The sequence below is a fragment of the Pelodiscus sinensis genome, chromosome 12 (genome assembly GCF_049634645.1).
Source record: "Pelodiscus sinensis isolate JC-2024 chromosome 12, ASM4963464v1, whole genome shotgun sequence".
NCBI lineage: Eukaryota > Metazoa > Chordata > Testudines > Trionychidae > Pelodiscus > Pelodiscus sinensis.
The window spans coordinates 48,893,673-48,911,204 of record NC_134722.1 but is presented as its reverse complement, the minus strand read 5'-3'; the positions used below and the strand labels follow the sequence as shown (position 1 = coordinate 48,911,204).

General features: G+C 66.9%; 1 protein-coding gene across 14 annotated transcripts in view; it reads left to right on the top strand.

The window, feature by feature from the left end:
* Positions 1-16,906, top strand: part of MTSS2 (MTSS I-BAR domain containing 2) — a 62,628-nt gene extending 45,722 nt beyond the window's left edge. For 2 of the 14 annotated variants that reach the window (XM_075940631.1, XM_075940640.1), the window contains 8 exons: positions 1,180-1,287; positions 1,740-1,837; positions 3,490-3,700; positions 6,749-6,868; positions 7,094-7,159; positions 8,591-8,767; positions 11,136-11,301; positions 13,190-16,906. In XM_075940631.1, coding sequence (XP_075796746.1) covers positions 1,180-1,287; positions 1,740-1,837; positions 3,490-3,700; positions 6,749-6,868; positions 7,094-7,159; positions 8,591-8,767; positions 11,136-11,301; positions 13,190-13,965 — 1,722 coding nt within the window. In that variant the 3' untranslated portion in view covers positions 13,966-16,906. The other 12 variants (XM_075940632.1, XM_075940636.1, XM_075940634.1 and 9 more) reach the window with 12 other exon arrangements.
* The last annotated feature ends 626 nt before the right edge of the window (positions 16,907-17,532 follow it).

The following is a 17,532-nucleotide window of genomic DNA, read 5'->3' as shown; positions in this document are numbered from 1 at the left end:
GGTGCCCTCGCGGGGAGGTGGGAAGTGGAAGCCCGGTGCCCTCGCGGGGAGGCGGGAAGGGGAAGGGGAAGCCCGGTGCCCTCGCGGGGAGGCGGGAAGGGGAAGCGGAAGCCCGGTGCCCTCGCGGGGAGGCGGGAAGGGGAAGCGGAAGCCCGGTGCCCTCGCGGGGAGGCGGGAAGGGGAAGCCCGGTGCCCTCGCGGGGAGGCGGGAAGGGGAAGCCCGGTGCCCTCGCGGGGAGGCGGGAAGGGGAAGCCCGGTGCCCTCGCAGGGAGGCGGGAAGGGGAAGCCCGGTGCCCTCGCGGGGAGGCGGGAAGGGGAAGCCCGGTGCCCTCGCGGGGAGGCGGGAAGGGGAAGGGGAAGCCCGGTGCCCTCGCGGGGAGGCGGGAAGGGGAAGGGGAAGCCCGGTGCCCTCGCGGGGAGGCGGGAAGGGGAAGCCCGGTGCCCTCGCGGGGAGGCGGGAAGGGGAAGCCCGGTGCCCTCGCGGGGAGGCGGGAAGGGGAAGCCCGGTGCCCTCGCGGGGAGGCGGGAAGGGGAAGGGGAAGCCCGGTGCCCTCGCGGGGAGGCGGGAAGGGGAAGGGGAAGCCCGGTGCCCTCGCGGGGAGGTGGGAAGGGGAAGCCCGGTGCCCTCGCGGGGAGGTGGGAAGGGGAAGCCCGGTGCCCTCGCGGGGAGGCGGGAAGGGGAAGGGGAAGCCCGGTGCCCTCGCGGGGAGGTGGGAAGGGGAAGCCCGGTGCCCTCGCGGGGAGGCGGGAAGGGGAAGGGGAAGCCCGGTGCCCTCGCGGGGAGGTGGGAAGGGGAAGCCCGGTGCCCTCGCGGGGAGGTGGGAAGGGGAAGGGGAAGCCCGGTGCCCTCGCGGGGAGGTGGGAAGGGGAAGGGGAAGCCCGGTGCCCTCGCGGGGAGGCGGGAAGGGGAAGGGGAAGCCCGGTGCCCTCGCGGGGAGGTGGGAAGGGGAAGCCCGGTGCCCTCGCGGGGAGGTGGGAAGGGGAAGCCCGGTGCCCTCGCGGGGAGGCGGGAAGGGGAAGCCCGGTGCCCTCGCGGGGAGGCGGGAAGGGGAAGCCCGGTGCCCTCGCGGGGAGGCGGGAAGGGGAAGCCCGGTGCCCTCGCGGGGAGGCAGGAAGGGGAAGCCTGGTGCCCTTGCGGGGATCTGACACTCTCTCTCCTCTGCCTGCCCCTCGTGCAGACCGGCGAGATCACCATGCTGGGGGAGATCACGCACTTGCAGGGCATCATGGAGGACCTGGTGGTGCTGACGGCAGAGCCGCACAAGCTGCCCGCGGCCAGCGAGCAGGTGAGGGTGCCGGGCCTGCTGGGGAGGGCTGTGCATGGGGAGTGGGGGCGTGTCCAGGCAGAGCGAGTGGCCCCTGGTGGCGGAGGGCAGCTGGCCTGGGCGCGCCCCCCTGGATGCCCCTCCTGGGTTGCGCTGCAGGGCGGAAGCGCTTAGTTCTACAGCAGCAGTCTTGTCCATTCCCAGAGGCCATGGCCTTGCTGCGGTCACCTAGCCTGCCTTCCCAGGGCAGAGTGCCAGCGCTAGTCTCCCCACGGCCCTTGGGGGGCTGGGCCCCTTCCCTCCCTCCTAGGCCTTTAATGCCACGTTCCCAGGCTCAGCGCGTCCCGCTTCCCGCCCTCCGGTCGCCAGGTGAAGGACCCGAGATTCCTTATTCCCCCGGAGGTCTCACGGGCCGGGAGCGTCACCCCTTCGCCTGCTCTGTGCTCAGCTGCCCCGGCTCCTTCCTCCTGCAGGTGATCAAAGACCTGAAAGGCTCAGACTACAGCTGGTCCTACCAGACTCCGCCCTCCTCCCCCAGCAGCTCTGGCTCCCGCAAGTCCAGCATGTGCAGGTGTGTACAGACGGCGGCAGGGCACGCCCCAGGCTGCTCAGGTTTGGAGCGAAGGTGTCTCAGCATCAAGCGCACCATCCCGGTGTGCAGGGGGGGGGCGCCCGGTGAGCAAGGGGGCTGTCCGGTGTGCAGGGGGGGGGGTGCCCGGTGAGCAAGGGGGCTGTCCGGTGTGCATGGGGGGCTGCCCGGTGAGCATGGGGGGTGTCCGGTGAGCAAGGGGGCTGTCCGGTGTGCCTGGGGGGTGTCCGGTGTGCTTGGGGGCTGCCCGGTGTGCATGGGGGGTGTCTGGTGTGCATGGGGGGTGTCCGGTGAGCATGGGGGGCTGCCCGGTGAGCATGGGGGGCGTCCGGTGAGCATGGGGGGCTGTCCGGTGTGCATGGGGGGTTGCCCGGTGAGCATGGGGGGCTGTCCGGTGTGCATGGGGGGTTGCCCGGTGAGCATGGGGGGCTGTCCGGTGTGCATGGGGGGTGTCCAGTGAGCATGGGGGGCTGTCCGGTGTGCATGGGGGGTGTCCAGTGAGCATGGGGGGCTGTCCGGTGTGCATGGGGGGTGTCCAGTGAGCATGGGGGGCTGCCCGGTGAGCATGGGGGGGCTGCCCGGTGTGCATGGGGGGTTCCCGGTGAGCATGGGGGGGCTGCCCGGTGAGCATGGGGGGGCTGCCCGGTGTGCATGGGGGGTGTCCGGAGTGCAAGGGGGGTGTCCGGTGAGCATGGGAGCTGCCCGGTGTGCAAGGGGGCTGCCCGGTGAGCATGGGGGGTGTCCGGTGTGCATGGGAGCTGCCCGGTGTGCATGGGGGCTGCCCGGTGTGCATGGGGGCTGTCCGGTGTGCAAGGGGGCTGCCCGGTGAGCATGGGGGCTGTCCGGTGTGCATGGGGGCTGCCCGGTGAGCATGGGGGCTGCCCGGTGTGCATGGGGGGTGCCCGGTGTGCATGGGGGGTGCCCGGTGAGCATGGGGGGTGCCCGGTGAGCAAGGGGGCTGCCCGGTGAGCATGGGGGGCGCCTGGTGTACATGGGGGGCTGCCCGGTGAGCAAGGGGGCTGCCTGGTGAGCATGGGGGGCGCCTGGTGTACATGGGGGGCTGCCTGGTGAGCAAGTGGGGCGCCTGGTGTGCAAGGGGGCTTCGTGGTGAGCCTCTGTCTGGAGCAGGATCCCCTGGAATTCCACCTGGGCCCCCAAAGTGGGATCCAGAGTCTCAGCCTGGGGACTGCAAGGCAAAGCGTGAGAACGCGGCGCCCCCGGCAGCCGTAGCCCTGGGGATAGCGGCGCCGGCAGAGCCGAACACCAGCCCGGCCCGGGATGCCCACAGCCGGCCCCGCCGCTCTGGGCTGCGCTGGGAATCGGCCAGAGAGCTCCGGCCCGTGGGGGGCCCGTCTGAGCTGAAGCCCCTCGTGCGTCCGCGCCAGCCAGGGCTAGAGCGGGGACCCGCAGAACGAGTGTGCTCGGGGGCGCATGGGGGCAGAAAGCGGCCTGCCCCAGAGGTGGAAACGCAGGCGCCCCCTCCCGCCCCTCCTCCCTCCTGCCCCCGTCTGTAGCGCGAGTCCTGTCGTGTACACACGTGTGTGCTGGGCCTTGTCTGAAACTGTCTTTTCCTTCCTTTGCCCCTCTTGGAACCCTCTCGCCCCGCCCCTCCTCCGCCTGCCTGCCGCCCTCAGCAGCGCTAACAGTGCGAAGGGGGGCACCGCCTGGCCCGGCGGGTCCCAAACATACTCACCGGGTTCCACCTATCGCTACCGCAGCCTGGCGCAGCCGGCGAGTGCCAACACCCGCCTGTCCAGCGTCTCCTCCCACGACTCCGGCTTCATCTCCCAGGACGCCACCTACTCCAAGCCGCCATCGCCGATGCCATCGGACATCACCAGCCAGGTAGGGGCGTGGCGTGGCCGCGGGGCAGCCCCCTCAGAAAGAAATGGGAGTGCGCCAGTGGAGTGGAGAGGGGACCAGGACCGGAGACGCCTGGCTTCTAATCGTGCCACCAGTTTGCCACGTAATCCTGGGCAATGTCCTCTGGTCAGCGCGTCCGCGCCCGTAGGAGAGGGGCCCAGCGAGGGTCAGTGCGGACGAGGCGGGGATGTGGCTGACTGGCACTGTGCCGGCCCCGGAGTCGTCTCTGCGGGGGCAGACGGGGAGTACTCGGCGCGGCCGACGTGCCACGGGCTGGCTGCGCCCTCTCGCTCCGGCTCCGTGGCGGGCTGCTTAGGTTGGACTGAGCTGTGCGGCGAGCTGGCCTCTGCCCACTCGAAATAACCCTGCCGCCAGCCGAACCAGGGCGCACGGCCCCTCGCTCTGTGCCTGCCTTGGACGTGGCACTGCCGAGGGCTCCAAACTCCAGCAGCAGGGAGGGGTGAGACGCTCAGGCACCTGCCCAGGCTCTGCCCACAGGATCCGGGCCCTCGGCCTGGCCTCTTGCAGCAGCAGGGCCTTGCAGAGGTGCCCGGGGTTCAGACAGGGTGGCACTGAACAGCCGGACTTGCGCCAGGCTTACCCGGGCACGGTCAGTCTGGAAAGCAACCCGGGCGGGACACGCCAACAGCAGGGCAGCCAGGCGCCACGGGGCCCTGCACCCGGGTGGGACACGTCAGCAGCGCGCCCAGGGCAGCCAGGCGCCACGGGGCCCTGCACCCGGGTGGGACACGTCAGCAGCGCGCCCAGGGCAGCCAGGCGCCACGGGGCCCTGCACCCGGGTGGGACACGTCAGCAGCGCGCCCAGGGCAGCCAGGCGCCACGGGGCCCTGCACCCGGGTGGGACACGTCAGCAGCGCGCCCAGGGCACCCAGGCGCCACGGGGCCCTGCTCCCACCCAGGCGTGGTGCTCTGCCCACAGCCCGTGGCCGGTTTCCGCGCGTGGATGATGGTGGCTGGCCGCAGGTGGTTCCTTGATTGGCTCATTCTCTGACCGCCCTGGCTGTGCAGCGACGTGGCCCCTGTAGGCTGGCTGGCCAGGCATCCGTAGGCTGCATGCTTGTCCCTTGTGGCTGCTCCCGCGCCGGCTCTGGCTCTAACCCAGCTTGGTCCAGCAGAGATAACTGGGGTGCTCCCACGTGGTGTGGACGCGCTAACCTGCCTCACTAACACCAGGCGGCTGCTGGGGCTGGGGCTGGGGCTGGGCCTGGGCTGAGCGAACAAGGCAGGAGCTGTCCGGGAAGGGAGCCTGGCTTTCGGCCTGTCTGCGGATCTGCTCTTGGCCACTAGCGCTCGGCAGCCTGGAGCAAGGCAGCTGGTGGTAGGCCCCCCAGGCTGGGGGGAGGCAGCTGGTGGTAGGTCCCCAGGCTGGGGGGAGGCAGCACTCAGCCCTCCGCTCTAGAAGGGCTGAGTGGGCCAGTGCGGCAGGTGGCTGCTCCATCCCTCCCCCCACGCTGGGGCAGCAGGAGGGGCTCCTAGGAAGGAGACAGCAGCTGATGCACCCTGCCCGCCCCTCAGCCAACATGGTGACTCGGCCACTGGGTCTAGGTCAGGGCAGGGTAGGAGGGGAAAGTACATGGCATTGAGCAGGAGTGTGTGTGTACCCAGGGAAGGAGGGCATGTGCATGTATGTGCGTACCCAGGGAAGGAGGTCGTGTGTTTACATACACGGGGAGTGCACCCGCTGCATATGTACAGGGATGGAGTGCGTGCGTGCCGTGTACGTACAGGAAAGGCGGGTACACACACCCATGTACGTACAGGAAAGGCGGGTACACACACCCGTGTACATACAGGGAAGGCAGGTACACACGCCCGTGTACGTACAGGGGAGGCGGGAACACACGTCCGTGTACGTACAGGGGAGGCGGGTACATATGTCCGTGTACATACAAGGGAGGTGGGTACACACGCCCATGTACGTACAGAGGAGGCGGGTACACACATCCGTGTACGTACAGGGGAGGCAGGTACATATGTCCGTGTACATACGGGGAGGCGGGTACATATGTCCGTGTACGTACAGGGGAGGCGGGTACATATGTCCGTGTACATACGGGGAGGCGGGTACATATGTCCGTGTACGTACAGGGGAGGCGGGTACACACGTCCGTGTACGTACAGGGGAGGCGGGTACACACGTCCGTGTACGTACAGGGGAGGCGGGTACATATGTCCGTGTACGTACAGGGGAGGCGGGTACACACATCCGTGTACATACGGGGAGGCGGGTACATATGTCCGTGTACGTACAGGGGAGGCAGGTACACACATCCGTGTACATACGGGGAGGCGGGTACATATGTCCGTGTACGTACAGGGGAGGCAGGTACACACGCCCATGTACGTACAGGGGAGGCGGGTTCACACGTCCGTGTACATACAGGGGAGGCGGGTACATATGTCCGTGTACGTACAGGGGAGGCGGGTACACACATCCGTGTACATACGGGGAGGCGGGTACATATGTCCGTGTACGTACAGGGGAGGCAGGTACACACATCCGTGTACATACGGGGAGGCGGGTACATATGTCCGTGTACGTACAGGGGAGGCAGGTACACACGCCCATGTACGTACAGGGGAGGCGGGTTCACACGTCCGTGTACATACAGGGGAGGCGGGTACATATGTCCGTGTACGTACAGGGGAGGCGGGTACACACATCCGTGTACATACGGGGAGGCGGGTACATATGTCCGTGTACGTACAGGGGAGGCAGGTACACACATCCGTGTACATACGGGGAGGCGGGTACATATGTCCGTGTACGTACAGGGGAGGCAGGTACACACGCCCATGTACCTACAGGGGAGGCGGGGGTGCCCGCGTGTGCTTGCAGGCCGCCTGTATCTAACACTGGCCGGGACCCTCCAGCTGTCTGCGCTGCTGGCTGTGGTGCTGAGGCCGCGCTCCGGGCGGGGGGCTGCTGCATGCCTTTGGCTTTGTAACCCGGTTTCTTGTCTCTTCTCCGTGTGTGCCGCGGCGCGGACCGGCCGGCGGGCATGGCAGAAGTCCTCCAGCTCCGCATCCTCCGAGGCCTCGGAAACCTGCCAGTCAGTTAGCGAATGCAGCTCCCCCACCTCGGTTAGTTCTAGCTCCACCGCAGGGGCGTGCTCAGGCGCTGACAAGGTGACGCTTCCTCAGCGAGGACCCTCTCTCTGCCCCTCCCTCCGCCTCACTGTCTCCTGCGTCGCAGCTCACGTGTCCCACGCGGCTTCCCAGAGGGGCCTCCCATCCCATCCCATCCCATCGCACCCTCCCGCCTCCCCCGCCCCCAGGCTGGCCGCACGGGCTGTCGGCACACGGCAGGGAGGCAGCGCAGGCTTTTCTCACCGCGGTTTCTTGCTGTTTCAGCGGAAACCTAGGGCTGTAGCTCATGTGGCCAGGACTGAAGGAAGCTCCCGAAGAAGCCTGAGCCTGGTGTGTATCCCCAGCGTGTCCCCGGCAGGGCCCAGTCCGAGGCCTGCAGATGGGTCCCGTCTCTCCTCCTCTGCCTGCCTTGCCCTTGTCCCCCAGGCGGGAGCTGGGCCGCCTGCTCGGGGCGCTGCCGGGACGGCGCCAGCAGCCCCTCAGCGCCCATGGGGCGAGGCCGCCGGCCAGGCAGCGGGCAGCTGTACCCATGGGGGCAGAGGGGCGCCCGGCTCGCCACGCTGCGGGCGTCTCACCCGCTCTCCGCGGCCCAGCACTGGAGGCCGGCAGCCCCGCCCCGGGGCCTTGGCCTCCCCACGGCCTGCTCCCCAGGGACACGGAGGGGGCTGCTCTCCCCTCTCCTGCCCCGTGGCGTGCCGGGCCTCCTGGCCTGGGCAGCTCCGTGCTCACGGTGCGGGGGCCAGGCCAGCCTCTGCCCGGCCTCCCCAGGTTCCTGCAGGCGGGGGCTGCAGGACTCAGGTTGGCCTTCAAGGAGCCGCAGCAGCCAGGCCTGGCGCCGCCTGCCGGGGTTCGTGCTGCAGAGCTGGACAGACCTTGGGACACCCTCTCCCCCGGCCTCCAGCCCAGCCACCTGGGCATGGTTAGCACCTGAGCCCCAAGCTGCAGGCCCAGCTCGGAGACTGGCTGCCACGGGGGGGGGCTTCCCTCCTTCAGCCGCCCCTCGGCGCCTGCCACGCGCCCCCAGGATCCTCCACTTGGCAAGCTGTGCTGGGCCGTTCCAGGCCAGCCCCAGCGGGGCCCAGGCGGCAGGGCGAGGGGGAGAGCCAGCCAGTGGCCTCACGGCCGGGGGCTGCGGCGCTGGGAATGGGGGGAGCAGCGGTGAGGGGGAGAGGCCAGGGAGGGATAGGAGGAGAGGAGAGGGCGATGGGCAGGGGGCAGATGTCTGTTGAGGTGATGGGTGCTGTTACCATGGGCATTGGACGGGATGGCCCACGGTAGCTCCCCCTTGGGATCGCCTGTATACTCACACTCACCGGCACACGCGCTAGCACAAGCGCACGCCGCCTGTGTGTAGTGTCCTGGCCAGAGAACACGGCTGGAGCCAGCCGGCGCTCAGCTCCGGCCCCAGGCAGAGGCTCAGGCCCTGAGCCCAGAGGAGCCGGTTCGGTGCCCCCACAGACGGCCAGGCCCTGCCGGCGTGACACACACGTGGCTTCGAGCTCTGCGTGTGGCCAGGACAGGCCTTTGCGCCCACGGCAGCACGCCGCTGGCTGAGTGGCCCGTCCACCCATGGTGGCGGCAGGACAGACCACGCAGCCACTGCCCCACGGTGCCCACAGAGCAGCCAGCCAGCCATTCCTGTCACCATCCAGGCCCTCCCCCCACACTCCCCGTGTTTCCTCCCATGCTCACGACCCCTGTGCCACATGCTGGCCCCCGCCGCGGTCCGGCCCCGCCTCACGGGCTGCCTTGCCTTCGCAGGATTGGTCCAAGGCCGGTCCGTACGACCAGCCCGTGGCCACCACGCTGCAGCGGAGGAAGGACCGCGTGGAGCACTTGCGGGAGGCCGAGATGGGCTCCGCCGCCGGGGGCTATCCCGGCGTCCCCATGGAAGACGTGCCCAGGCCCCGGATGTCCCCAGCCACCATTGCCGCCAAGGTCAGCCCTCAAGCCGGCCGGAGGAGTGGCGCGGGGCCCAGGCCTGGCTGCAGCGCCGTGGATCCTGCCACGGTTCCCTGGGAGTGGCCCCCCGGCCAAACCCGCAGTGCAGCAGCAAGGCCGCCCTGCGTCCGGCTGGGAATCCGCCCCCCACGCCACCTGCTCCTGCCCTGGCTGTGCCCAGACTGTCCTCTGGCTGGGAGCCCGGCGGGGGAGTCGCTGCCCCCCCGGGGTCCCTGCTGCTGGCCCTGTGCCCGGGGTCCCTGCTCCCCGCCCTGTGCCCGGGGTCCCTGCTCCCCGCCCTGTGCCCGGGGTCCCTGCTCCCTGCCCTGTGCCCGGGGTCCCTGCTCCCCGCCCTGTGCCCGGGGTCCCTGCTCCCCGCCCTGTGCCCGGAGTCCCTGCTCCCTGCCCTGTGCCCGGGGTCCCTGCTCCCCGCCCTGTGCCCGGGGTCCCTGCTCCCCGCCCTGTGCCCAGGGTCCCTGCTCCCCGCCCTGTGCCCGGGGTCCCTGCTCCCCGCCCTGTGCCCGGGATCCCTGCTCCCCGCCCTGTGCCCGGGGTCCCTGCTCCCCGCCCTGTGCCCAGGGTCCCTGCTCCCCGCCCTGTGCCCGGGGTCCCTCCTGCTGGCCCTGTGCCCGGGGTCCCTGCTCCCCGCCCTGTGCCCAGGGTCCCTGCTCCCCGCCCTGTGCCCGGGGTCCCTGCTCCCCGCCCTGTGCCCAGGGTCCCTGCTCCCCGCCCTGTGCCCGGGGTCCCTGCTGCCCGCCCTGTGCCCAGGGTCCCTGCTGCCCGCCCTGTGCCCAGGGTCCCTGCTCCCCGCCCTGTGCCCGGGGTCCCTGCTCCCCGCCCTGTGCCCAGGGTCCCTGCTCCCCGCCCTGTGCCCAGGGTCCCTGCTCCCTGCCCTGTGCCCGGGGTCCCTGCTCCCTGCCCTGTGCCCGGGGTCCCTGCTCCCCGCCCTGTGCCCAGGGTCCCTGCTCCCCGCCCTGTGCCCAGGGTCCCTGCTCCCCGCCCTGTGCCCAGGGTCCCTGCTCCCCGCCCTGTGCCCAGGGTCCCTGCTGCCCGCCCTGTGCCCAGGGTCCCTGCTCCCCGCCCTGTGCCCAGGGTCCCTGCTCCCCGCCCTGTGCCCAGGGTCCCTGCTCCCCGCCCTGTGCCCAGGGTCCCTGCTCCCCGCCCTGTGCCCGGGGTCCCTGCTGCCGGCCCTGTGCCCAGGGTCCCTGCTCCCCGCCCTGTGCCCGGGGTCCCTGCTCCCCGCCCTGTGCCCGGGGTCCCTCCTGCTGGCCCTGTGCCCAGGGTCCCTGCTCCCCGCCCTGTGCCCGGGGTCCCTGCTCCCCGCCCTGTGCCCGGGGTCCCTGCTGCCGGCCCTGTGCCCGGGGTCCCTCCTGCTGGCCCTGTGCCCAGGGTCCCTGCTCCCCGCCCTGTGCCCGGGGTCCCTGCTCCCCGCCCTGTGCCCAGGGTCCCTGCTCCCCGCCCTGTGCCCGGGGTCCCTGCTCCCCGCCCTGTGCCCGGGGTCCCTCCTGCTGGCCCTGTGCCCAGGGTCCCTGCTCCCCGCCCTGTGCCCGGGGTCCCTGCTCCCCGCCCTGTGCCCGGGGTCCCTCCTGCTGGCCCTGTGCCCGGGGTCCCTGCTGCTGGCCCTGTGCCCAGGGTCCCTGCTCCCCGCCCTGTGCCCGGGGTCCCTCCTGCCGGTCCTGTGCCCGGGGTCCCTGCTCCCCGCCCTGTGCCCAGGGTCCCTGCTCCCCGCCCTGTGCCCGGGGTCCCTGCTCCCCGCCCTGTGCCCGGGGTCCCTGCTCCCCGCCCTGTGCCCGGGGTCCCTGCTCCCCGCCCTGTGCCCGGGGTCCCTGCTGCCGGCCCTGTGCCCGGGGTCCCTGCTCCCCGCCCTGTGCCCGGGGTCCCTGCTCCCCGCCCTGTGCCCGGGGTCCCTGCTCCCCGCCCTGTGCCCGGGGTCCCTGCTCCCCGCCCTGTGCCCGGGGTCCCTGCTCCCCCCCCTGTGCCCGGGGTCCCTGCTCCCCGCCCTGTGCCCGGGGTCCCTCTACCTCTCTGCATGCTTGTGGCTCTAATGCCCGCCCCATACCTGGCCAGAGCTTTGTTCCCGGCCTCAGCTAGAGGGTGGCCAGGGGAGAGGAGGCTGCATTTCAGCCCCCAGTCCTCTCCCCCTGGCCAGGAGCCCGGCTGGGAGCGTGCATACCTCCCAGAGCGCACCCCAGCCAGCCCCTGTAAGCCGCCTGGCTGCGTAGCACAGTGCGCAGGGGCACCGCCAGCCCAGTCTGCAGGAGAGCCCGGCATTCGCTCCCCCGGCACTGGCCAGCTCCTTCGTACCCGAGCGGCACCTTGGGCCCCCTCCGGAGCCGGCTGTGACGGGCCCCTTGGTTGTCCCCAGCACGGTGAGGAGGTGTCCCCCGCTGCCAGCGACCTGGCCATGGTGCTGACCCGCGGCCTGAGCCTGGAACACCAGAAGAGCAGCCGGGACTCTCTGCAGTACTCCAGCGGCTACAGCACGCAGACCACCACGCCGTCCTGCTCAGAGGACACCATCCCCTCGCAAGGTACCCTCCCCACGGCCCGGCTCCCTGCGGGCACTGCTGCACGCACCCCAGGGAGAGCCATAGGTCCTTTCTGCCGACGGGGGCCTGGAGCTTGTGTCCCCCGGCACGGAGGCCGGGACTGGCCCGCACAGGGGTTGCCTGCCAAGTTGGGCTTTTCTGGGAGCGCTTGGTACTGAATAAATAAAATCCGGCTCCTTGCACAACCTGGAGGATGCCGCAACATCAGCTTTGTCCCATTTACTGCAAATAAAGAGGGCTCCACTTGTTCACCGCCTGTAGTTTGCCATGTGGCCGTGGCCTGGCGGAAGGGCTTTGCTCTGGTTTGTGCCTGTGCCTGTGGGGTAGGGGGTCGTGGCCATCTTGTAAGTGGCATGTGTGTTGCATGATTTTTGTGTTGTGCTCTGGTTCCTTATTCCTGTGGTGTTATGGTTGTGTCGTGTAGTGTGGTGGTTTGATCGTGAGGCATGAAATCTGGTTGTTTGTATTGTGGGTTTATTTGTAGTCTGTTGCGCTTCATTGTTTGTGATGGTGTGTATTTTGGATCATGCTGATTGTGTGTCCTGGTGTTTTGGCTTTGGGATGTGTGGAAGTGGTTTTGTTGGTGCAAGTTCTGTTTATGTCGTGCAGTGGTGTTTGTCTTTCTGGTGGTTATGTGGCATGTTTTGTGGTGGTGTTGTGCATGGTGTGGCTGGTTGTGTAGGTGGAGGTCATGGTTTGTGTGTCATGCTGACATTAGTGATTGTTGTGCATGTATTGTGGCTCTGGTTATGTTGCAACTTGCGGTGGTGTGGTTGTGGCATGTGTGTGTCATGCTGATGCTGTGAGGTGTTGATTGCGCTGAATGTGAGGTGTTTGTCTTGCTGGTGGATGTGTTGCGCATGTTGTGGCTTTGGTGATGTTGCTGATGGTGGTGGCATGGAGTGTATGTGTCCTGCTGATGCTGTGTGGTGCTGATTGCCTTGCATGTGTTATGGTTGTGTTGCTGGTGGTCATATTGCACATTTTGTGGTTGTAGTTGTTTTGCTGCTGCTGGTGTTGTGGTGTGTGTGTATTGCAGTGATGCTGTGTGTTATTGGTTGTGTCTGGGGTTATGTTGCCGGTGTGGTTGTGTTGCTGTTGGGAGTATTGTGGCATGTGTCACACAGATGCTGTGTGTTGGTGTTGATTGCATTGCGTGTGTTGGCCTTATAATGTTGCCTGTGTTGCGCTGACTTTAGATTTGTTGTCATGGTGTTGCCCACATTTCACTGATGCCACGTTGTGGTGTTCATTGCGTTGCATGTATTGGCCTGGTGGTGTTGCCCATGTGCTGGCACTGTGTGGTGGTGTTGATTGTGTTGCGCACATTGGTGTGGTGGTGTTTCCTGCGTTGCACCGATGTTGCATTTGTTGGTGTGGTGGTGTTGCCTATGTCGTGCTGACTGTGTGTGGTGGTATCAATTGTGTTGGTATGGCAGTGTTGTCTGTGATGCATTGACTCCACGTGATGGTGTAGGTTGTCTTGCATGCCGTAGTATGGCAGTGTTGTCCATGTCGCGCTGACATTGCATGGTGTTGTTGATTGCATTGCATGCGGTGAGGGGGCGGTGCTGCCTGTGTTGGTGTTGATTGCTTTGCATGCGGTGGTGTGGTGGTGTTGTCTGTGTAGCACTGATGCTGCATGTTAGTATTGATTGTGTTGCATGCAGTGGTGCGGCAGTGCTGCCCGTGTTGGTGTTGGTTGTGATGTAGTGGTGTTGCCGGTGTCGCGCTGACACTGCGTGTTGGTGTTGGTTGTGTGGCCTGCGGTGGTGTGGCGGTGTTGCCAGTGTCACACTGACACTGGGTGTTGGTTGCGTGGCATGTGGCGGTGTTGCCGGTGTTTGCTGACGCTGCGTGTTTTCCCCAGGCTCGGATTACGACTGCTACTCGGTGAACGGTGACGTGGAGTGCGACAGCCAGAGCGAGTTTGACAAATCCTCCACCATCCCGCGCAACAGCAACATCGCGCAGAACTATCGCCGCATGATCCAGACCAAGCGCCCTGCCTCCACCGCCGGGCTGCCCACGGGGACCCCCCTGCCGGCCAGCGCCACGCCTGGCGTGGCCACCATCCGCCGCACGCCCTCCACCAAGCCCTCTGTACGCCGCACCCTCTCCAACGCCGGGCCCATCCCCATCCGGCCCCCTATAGTCCCGGTGAAGACCCCCACGGTGCCCGACTCCCCTGGCTACGCGGGGCCCACCCGGGTGGGCAGTGAAGAGTGTGTGTTCTACGCCGACGACGCCTCGCCCAACGCCATGGACTTCGCCAAAGCCTCCCCCAAGAGGCTCAGCCTCCCAAACACGGCCTGGGGCAGCGGCGCCACGGAGATCTCGGTGTACCCGGGCACCGCCGGGCAGCACCTCTCTGCTGAGGAGGAGGAGGACCAGCAGCTGGCTGCCAATCGGCACAGCCTGGTGGAGAAGATTGGTGAGCTGGTGGCCAGTGCCCATGCTCTGGGTGAAGGCCAATTCCCCTTCCCCACTTCTCTCTCGGTCCCCAGCCCTGGGGAGGAGACGCCCACTCCGCCACCGGCTGCCTCCAGCGACCCCCCTGCCGAAGACATGCTGGTCGCCATCCGGCGTGGGGTGCGCCTGCGCAGGACCATCACCAACGACAGATCCGCCCCGCGGATCTTGTGATAAAACTCCCCCGCCTGCCCCCCGCAGCCGACGGGAAGAGAGAGACCAGGGTCCGCAGGAGAGAAATCCGCCCGAGCATCACGGAGCAAAGCCACTTTCTGGAGCTAGAGCCGAGTCTCAATTTTCAATGGAAATGAAAAGTCTTTGCTCGCAGACTGGCAAGGCGCCTGGCTTGGGAGCCTATTTTATACTTCATTTCCCACACCCTCCTGCTCCTCCTCGCCCCCAGCCCCTCCCCACCGCCCGCCTGGCCGGGACACTGCTGCCAGCCAGAGCCAGGGCTGCAAGAGGGGCCGCCCACAGGGGACCTGCATCATCCATCTCCAGAACACACACAGACAGACACACGCCCCTCCCGCCACGCTCTGCCCCGAGCTCCGAGCACCCCTCCGTCCCTCGCTGGATCTGCTGGGGAGAGGCCCTGAGGTGCTGCTGGTGTCGCTGCCTCCCGGCTAGGCCCTCACTGGTGGGAGTGGCCCCCGGGAGTGGACGTGGGGGCTGGCACGTGCGTGGCTGTGGCGGAGCCTGCAGCGTGCCGCGCTCTCGGGCGGTGAGTCTGGCTGTGACGGGACAGCCAGGAGACGGGTACACAGGCCAGGGGCCCTGCTGGGCTGGGAAGGGCTGGAGATCGGCTGCTGCTGGGCCACCGTGGGGTGGTGGCAGGCGACAGGCTCTGAGTCTGTCCTGGGTGCTGGTGCGACCACGGCCTTGGGCTGCTGGTAGATGGGAGGGGGCCAGAGAGGTGGCGGGTGAAAGGGCCAGTCCCAGCCTTGGAGAGACGGGGACCAGCCAGGGACTGACCGGCTGCAGATGAGCAGGGACAAGTGCAGACTGGGAACGGGTGGGACGTTTAGCAGGGAGGGATTAGCGCGGGGTGGGCTCTCCCCTGCCGGCAGTGCTAAAACCAGGGGGGCTGCCTCTCGCCAGCTCCGCTCTCGGGGTCACGGGGGGCCGTCTCAGAGCTCCGCTCTCGGGGTCACGGGGGGCCGTCTCAGAGCTCGGGGTCACGGGGGGCCGTCTCAGAGCTCGGCTCTCGGGGTCACGGGGGGCCGTCTCAGAGCTCGGCTCTCGGGGTCACGGGGGGCCGTCTCAGAGCTCGGGGTCACGGGGGGCCGTCTCAGAGCTCGGGGTCACGGGGGGCCGGCTCAGAGCTCGGCTCTCGGGGTCACGGGGGGCCGTCTCAGAGCTCGGCTCTCGGGGTCACGGGGGGCCGTCTCAGAGCTCGGGGTCACGGGGGGCTGTCTCAGAGCTCGGCTCTCGGGGTCACGGGGGGCCGTCTCAGAGCTCGGGGTCACGGGGGGCTGTCTCAGAGCTCAGTTCCAGGGGTCACTGGGGGCTGTCTCAGAGCTCGGCTCTCAGGGTCTCGGGGGGCTGTCTCAGAGCTCAGTTCCAGGGGTCACGGGGGGCCGTCTCAGAGCTCGGCTCTCAGGGTCTCGGAGGGCTGTCTCAGAGCTCAGTTCCAGGGGTCACGGGGGGCTGTCTCAGAGCTCAGGGTCACTGGGGGCTGTCTCAGAGCTCGGCTCTCAGGGTCTCGGGGGGCTGTCTCAGAGCTCAGTTCCAGGGGTCTCGGGGGGCTGTCTCAGAGCTCGGCTCTCGGGGTCACTGGCGAGGGGGATTCCTATGGCCGGTGCTGTGCCCGGGGGGCCCAGGCTAGGTGACCCCAGTGGAACCGGGAGGCCTCGGAGTCTCACTGCCGGCCCCTCCATGCCTGTGGAGCCGGCAGAGCCAGGGCGCCCAAGCCCCCGTTTGTGCTGGCAAGGGGAAGGTGCCGTGGGAAGCAGGCGGGATGGTGGCAAGTGGTGGCGGGAAGGGAGCCGGGGCGGGTGTCCTGGCGAATGGCAGCAGCCATGTGATCTGTGGGGTTTGGTGTGGAAAAGGGAGAGCGGGTCTCTCCCTGCAGCTGATTGGCTAGGAATGAACAGTACCAACCAGCTGGCTAGAGGCATGGTGATGATTGGCTGAGAGCAGGTCTAATCCCCCCCCCCCCTTAAGAGGCCAGAAGCGCTGGCCTTGCCCCTAGGGTCCCGCCCCCACCTGACAGCTGACAGCGGCCTGGCCCCGGGCCACTGGACAGGGCTGCCCTGGCCCCGCTGTGTTTGGCACGGGAGAGCAGCTGAGCCCATGGGAGCCGGGGAGATGGGCCGGGCCAGGATTTCAGGGGTGTTGCTCTGGGCTTGGTCTGGCTGTTCATCGCCCCATAGCCTGCCCTCACCCGGTGCTTTGCAAACACTGCAGTCACCGGGGGGGGGGTGCAATACGAGTACAGGCCAGGCGACAGCGCTGATGTGAAATCAGCCATCTCGGATCTGCAGTCGAGCTGCGTCCCTGGGCTCCAGTGGCCTGGCAGGCTTTGACAAATGTTTATTGTAAGGGTCTGCGAAAGGCCTTTGAGAAAGCACAACCTCTCCTCCCTCCCTGCCTGCCCCACTCCTGCGTTTGCGAAGCACAGCAGAAACCAGGCTGTACATAGCTCTAAATGGGAGACCCCAGCCCAGATGTGTGTATGTGTGTGTGTGTGTGTGTCGCATCGCAACCCTGTTGCCCTTACACTGTCTTAGTAATAATGATTTAGTTACAACCTCTTTCCGTCCCGTCTCTCGGCCCCTCTTATTGTGCCCACAGATGATAACGCGTGACAAATGTTTGGTTTTTTTGGTTTCATTTTTCATTTTGTACAGAGAAAAAATGTTTCCTTTAAACAAAATGTCTTTCAACTGAAGTAACTTTTCTGGTGCTGTTGTTAACTTGTTCCTTTTTTAATTTATTTCCCCCGTGCTCCTGTCTCTCCCCCTGCAACCCTTTCCTCCCCCTCTCGTTTTCGTTTCTTTTCCAGATAATTATCCTGTGCCCCGCCCCACCCTTGATTTAAATAGTCACTGCTACAAGTAACGAATGCACTGTGAAGATTCCAGTATTAATAAAAGTTGTACTGTAATTAACAGCCGGGGTGTGCATGTGTGTTCTTGGTCCGCTTCCCAGGGGGGTGGCCCAGTCCTAGTCGCAGACAGGAGACCGGGTGCTGCTTGCTCTGGACACGCTGGCTTGAGCTGACTGCTCCTACGGTTCTAAGCTAGAGGATACCCAAGCCTTCGCTGGGACAGTGTTATCAAGCCAGTCGCTCGTTCGGCTGGTGCGCTGGGAACCATCGGGTCCGACATTCTAACCTTGCATTACGGTCCAGTCCGTCAAGAGGTGCCTTTCCAAGATGAAATGAGGTCACTTGCTCTATTTTTATTGTTGTATGTCTGTGTGGTGCAATATGCAGGCTCCTCATGCAAACTCATCTGGAGAAATGGTTGGAGGTCAATCGGATGAAGTTCGATAAGGACAAATGCAAAGTGCTCCACTTTGGAAGGAACAATCCGTGTCTCACACACACCGAATGGGAAGTGACGGTCTGGGAAGGATTCTGCAGAAAGGGATCTCGGGGTCAGAGTGGCCCACAAGCTAAATATGAACGCACAGTGGGATGATGTTGCACAAAAAGCAAACCTGATTCTAGGCTGCACTAACAGGAGTGCTGCGAGCTAGACACGAGGAGTCATTCTCCCGCTCTGCTCTGCCCTG